Raw genomic sequence first — 5,999 nt, forward strand, 5'->3', positions numbered from 1 at the left:
AGATCCAGAAAGAGATGACAACATTGTGGGCACGCAGGCATGCAGGTCATATTTAAGCTAGCCGACATCTACTGCACACGCAATCAAAGCACGCACGGACGAAGAGTTTACAAGTCCTGCGCGTATAGCTAGGTTGTTAATTTTATCATCCTAATATAAACTACTCCCTCTGTTCACTTATATAAGACGTTTTAGCAAATTCAGACAGTGCACTAAACAGTTCAAACCCAGCTGTCTGAAACGCCTTATAAAAACGAACGGAGGGAGTATATAACACAAAAGTTATGCATTTGAAAATAGAACATCTGAAGTTTATATTGGTATAATTTTGTAATATATGACTTGTATTAGATTGGTCAAATTGACGATCTAGTGGCACGCGCACGCCCCGTAAACTGAGAGAGAGGGAGTACTTCCGTCTGGCTTTATTAGGCCCCTAATATTTTGAGTCAAACTTTGATTATTCATATGACTAATAAAATATAGAATAAATGCTACAAAAAGTACGCTATTAAATTTGTATTTGAAAGGGCTTTTCAAACACATAATTTTTGTGACATATAGTTCAAATTTTATTAGTTAAATTTATTGATCAAATTTTAACCTAAAATGAGAGGAGCCTAATAAACCTGATCGGAGGTAGTTGTACTCACCGCTGCACCACCGCACCCATAGATCGAAAAAAATATGAACATCTATAATACTAAATAGTATGAAAATACATTTCATGGTGTATCTGATAAAATTGATTTCATATTGTGAATAATGAGATTTTTTAATATATAGTTAGTGAAACTTTACAAAGCTTGGCTTTGACCAAACCTCATATGCAGACTAAAAAGAAACGGAGGGAGTATTTCCATCCGGCTTTATTAGGCCCCTAATATTTTTGTGACACTATTTAATAAATGATATAAAAAGTACACTATTGAATTTATATTTGAAAGAGCTTTCCAAACGTATAATTTTTGTGACACATAGTTTACATTTTATTTGTTAAATTCAAACTTTAGCCTAAAATGAGAGCTTTCCAAACGTATAATTTGAAAGAGCTTTCCAAACGTATAATTTTTGTGCCAAGCTTCATGCATTTAATTAGTTGTAGACTCAGAATTGTGCTTCCAGCTAGGTACACGTGCTTAGTACCGTTTCTTCCTGGGTCACCATACTACTGTCTCTCTTCCTAACTAGCATGTCACATCAGATTTTTTACTTAGTTGGCAATCTTAGCACCTGTATAGGGTGAAGCATTGGGAGGGTCCTAATAAACATAAACGGAGGTAGTACATACTCACCGCTGCACCACCGCACCCATAGATCCATGGATGGACTACTACTAGTGGCGCAGGCGGCATTTACTCGGCATGTGATTCTTGCCGGCCTTCATTGCATGCGTCGAAAGCCATGCATAAATCCTACCACCTCCAACACTCCACTCCACTCCACAATATCACACTCCACTCCACTCAGCTAGAGCGAGCTAGCTGCACTGCATTCTGTCTATCTAACGATGGCAATGGGCAGGAGCTTCATCTTCGTCCTTGTTGTGCTGTTGGCCGTGGCGACGACTGGCGTTTCCGGCCGAACCACGTACACGGGCAGCAGCAGCACTGCAAGTGCTAGTGGTGCACGAGTGACGACGCCGCCGGCGACGGGGAAGAAGCAAGGCCACCATGACCATGTGGTCAAGCCGAAGCCGCAGACGAAGGAGCCGAACACCAAGCAGGTGCCTGCGCTGGTGGTGTTCGGCGACTCCATCGTGGACCCGGGGAACAACAACGCCATCCACACCATCATCAAGGCCAACTTCCCGCCCTACGGCCACGACTTCGGCGCCGACCACCGCCCCACCGGCCGCTTCTGCAACGGCAGGATCCCCACCGACTTCATCGCCTCCAAGCTGGGGCTCAAGCAGCTGCTCCCGGCATACCTGCAGCAGTCCCCGAACCTCACCGCCCACGACCTGCTCACCGGCGTCAGCTTCGCGTCGGGCGGGACCGGCTACGACCCGCTCACGGCGCAGCTCGCCTCCGTCATCTCCATGACGGACCAGCTCCGCATGTTCGACGAGTACAAGGCCAAGGTCCGGGCCCTCGCCGGCGACGCCGCTCTCTCGGAGATCCTCTCCAAGGGAGTCTTTGCGGTGTGCGCCGGCAGCGACGACGTGGCCAACACCTACTTCACCATGCGAGCGCGGAGCTCCTACTCGCACGCCGACTACGCGTCCCTCATCGTGTCCCACGCCGGCGCCTTCCTCGACGGCCTGCTCTCCGCGGGGGCCAAGCGAGTGGCCATCATCTCCATGCCGCCCATCGGGTGCGTGCCGTCCCAGCGCACGCTCTCGGGCGGCATGGCGCGGGACTGCTCGTCGGGCCACAACGAGATCGCCGAGATGATCAACGCCGGCATGGGCACCACCGTGGAGTCGCTCAAGGCCAAGCACCCGGGGGCGAGGGTGGTGCTCATGGACATATACGGGTACTTGTTGGACATGATGATGCGCCCGGAGGGGTACGGGTTCAAGCAGTCCACGCTGGGCTGCTGCGGCACGGGCATGATGGAGGTCTCCGTGCTGTGCAACGGCGTCACGTCGGCGGTGTGCGGCGACGTCACCGACTATTTGTTCTGGGACAGCTACCACCCCACGGAGAAGGCGTATCGTATCCTCGTCGACTTCGTCTACGACAACTACCTCAAGGAGCTCATCGACTGACCAGAGAGCTTTGATGCCCTAGCTACCTTGCACGTACTGTTTGTGATTGATATTTCAAATTCATTGTGTTTGTGTTGTGCACGCACCTATGTACGTAGGTTGTGAAAAAAAATGTTGAATTATTATTGCAGTTTAGCTGGATGTAATTTGCATGATTTTGAATTTGGGTTGGTTGGTTCTGTTTGGAAAGGAGGCACGGCGGAGCATCGAGGCCGCCAACCGCGGCAAGGCCTCAGCCATGGAGTGGTGATGGCAGGCGGTTAGGGCAGTGGCGTACCCATTCAAGTTGAAGAAGATGAAGATGAAGAACACAACAGTGGGTGTACCCGTTCAAGTTGGAAGACGATGCGGGATCCGTTGGATCTTTATCCAACATTTCAGATAGAACATGAAAAATCTACTTGACACCAAAACGTTTTCAAATGACCGACGGCTAGCCGCTCCCTTATTATTAATCTTCAAGATATTTTCAGCAGCACTATTAGTGCAAAAGCTACTCCCTCCATTTAGAGAATGGTTAATAGTAGAGCCAACTGCACACGCAGACGAGTAGCACACGGCGACCACACCCACCAGAATCAAAGCCGCTCGTCGTTAGTTTTGGGATTGGTGCAACTTTTTCTTGAATTGGAAGTGACCTCATAATACACGCGTTTGTGTATATGTCAATAGTAAAAAGATGTCCATACTCATTTATTAGTGAACTGGACGCAGCGCATTTAACTCACACATTGACTGACAAAATGGTGCAAGTTTTCAATGGAGAACGGATTGAAATAAATGAATGTAAACTTGCCAAGCAACTTACAGTGGAAAGGTACGCCTAAAAGTTCTTACAGTGGAAGATAAAACGGTAAAAGGTAAACTAAAAGATGCCGCTACAAAGACTTATGCTAGTTTTTTTTTTGAAGTATTTGAAGAATATTATGGTTTTCTCATAAAGCACAGTTTTCAAAACTATGAGGTGTTTGCGTTCAACAAATATCACAGTTTTATAAATATATTATCTCTAATACCATATTTTTGTAGTACTCAAGAGAAGATGTCTTGGCCACTTTTTCTAAACTGAAGAAGAAAAAACTATGGTTTTTCAAAACTGAAGTATTCATTGTTTACGCAATTAAATACAGAGGTTTTAGATTATTACTACGATTTTGAGAAAACTATGTTGACAAACTAGGCGTTAGTACAAAAAACGTCTCAGTAAGCATACATATAATAATTGATTACATGATTAGGGTCAGATGGTTGATAATACAATTACCATATCTGAATCATTAAGCACTACTTCTTCCATCGTACTAAAATATGCAACAGAAACACAACCTTGAGGGAACAGTTAAACACATAATCAATCTTCCCAACCTCAAATTTTGTCCAACTAAAATATTAGATGTCCAGTACTAGCAAGATTTGATCAAGGCCATAGTAACAACGGGTTGCATTTAATATTTGATGGGTGGTTCAGAGGTGGCTATTGGAGACAATGGGGTCTTCTCCTTTGCCACTGGTCAAGTCAGGACAACTGTTGATATTTATACGGGTGGGATATACACGATTGTTGAATCATGGAATACATCATGACTAATATAATGGTTGGGATCCCGATGCAAATGAGTAGAGGAGATTTCGGTGGGCAGCTTCGCCGAGTGCTCCTATGTAATTCTGAGCCAACCGTTGTCTATATGATGTTGTCATGTGATATATAGCCCTCGCTTATACCACTCATACAATAAGGTTAGCTATAAGGGTACTACTTTTTCTCATCTTCTCTCTATCTCTCTTCATATTTATTGTATTGGTCTATAAATCCGCATATAGCTAGACTCTTGCATAAGAGTCCACTCCTCTTAGTTTTTCATGTCTCTCTCTCCACATAGGCAAAATTGCCATGTAAGCGGGCTATAAGCCGGCGATTGTACTGGCTCTTACATATACAAGGTCACTATGGAGTATATGTTTTGCATCTATACAAGGCCACTAATAGTAATTGAGGAAAAAATTAATGATGTTTCCTCGTGCTATCAAGTTGTTTAATACTTGCATGCATGCAGTCATGATGACAGTCAGCTACTTTCTCCATTCAGTTTTCTTGCATACATGCGGTGTATTAATGATCCCAGTCAATGAAAAAAAGTTGGATTGTAAAACATGTATGAAATTTAACCTTGGTACCTCTAATTTGAGTTTGTGGCTTTGTATATAAAAATGGAAGAAGTACCCCAAAATTTGATGAAATTAAACTTAGCTAGTGTAGAGTGATGTACATAGGGGCCGGAGAGGGGGAGCTGGCAATTAGATGCAGCTAGCATACATGATGGAGAGTACGACTACTGTATCATAGTATGACCATACTCACACGGGCAGTGCAGGCCTGGGAATAATTGTTCTTTTTGGAAGCACTATATCTGTTAATCAACAGAAAATAGTCATTGCTTAGGGGCACAGTAAACTGGGTACCCGGGCATCGACCATCTTAACTATACCTGCGATTTTGGGAAAATTTTGTAAAATCAAAAAAAGTTCACGAAAGCAAAAAAAGATATCACAACTTATGAGAAATTTGGGAATACAGAAAATGTTCAGTAATTCAACAAATGTTCACCAATTCTTAAAAATTTCATGAGTTCGGAGTAAAGTTCATCAGTTTAAAAACAATTCATAATTAGAAAACTCTTCAGAAAGTAGAAAAAATCACGTAAATTTTGTAAATGTTCATAAATAAAAACTATATTCACGAATTTCAAAAGTTGTTCAATTTCAACAAATATCCATGAATTTCCGTTTCTTTTGAAAAATTAAAAAAAATAGCTCAGAAAAATCACTAGTTTGAAAATAATTCAGAAATTATAACTACTATAGTCGTCAACTCGTGCATTCGCACGGGCTAGCGTGTATTTTGTATTTTTTTCGTTTGAATCCAAAAGTTTATTTACAGTATGCATGGTGCAATTTCATATTTTCGTTTAAGAAATTTGCAAGTTCACATGTAAAAGGTGAGATGCCATATTGTTAAAATTAGATGTGCAAATTTGTCTATATTCAACATTTGGTTAGCTGTACAAATTGACTATTTTATATTTATAATATGAGTGTATATTATATTTACTACTAAAGATGGAAAATAAATATTTTACTTCATTCATAGAGGTACATATATATTCAGAGTAAAGTTTTAGTAAACCATACGTATACGTTGAATACCACCAAAGCATAACTATTAAAAGCCAAACATATATAGATATATGCATTAGAATTTTAGTCAACAGTAATCTCAATAAAAAAG

The 5,999-nt window shown here is 42.2% G+C and overlaps 1 protein-coding gene across 1 annotated transcript; it reads left to right on the forward strand.

The window, feature by feature from the left end:
* The first annotated feature begins 1,416 nt into the window (after positions 1 to 1,416).
* LOC119319138 (GDSL esterase/lipase EXL3-like) lies at positions 1,417 to 2,868 on the forward strand. The gene has a single exon (XM_037593625.1). It carries the CDS (start codon positions 1,511 to 1,513, stop codon positions 2,711 to 2,713), a length of 1,203 nt encoding a protein of 400 aa, XP_037449522.1. The 5' UTR covers positions 1,417 to 1,510; the 3' UTR covers positions 2,714 to 2,868.
* The last annotated feature ends 3,131 nt before the right edge of the window (positions 2,869 to 5,999 follow it).

Source organism: Triticum dicoccoides, chromosome 6A (genome assembly GCF_002162155.2).
Source record: "Triticum dicoccoides isolate Atlit2015 ecotype Zavitan chromosome 6A, WEW_v2.0, whole genome shotgun sequence".
In the NCBI taxonomy this organism is placed as follows: domain Eukaryota; kingdom Viridiplantae; phylum Streptophyta; class Magnoliopsida; order Poales; family Poaceae; genus Triticum; species Triticum dicoccoides.

Bases quoted from the DNA above. Each gene is read 5' to 3' on its own strand.
- LOC119319138 (XM_037593625.1), top strand. From the start codon at position 1,511: ATGGCAATGGGCAGGAGCTTCATCTTCGTCCTTGTTGTGCTGTTGGCC.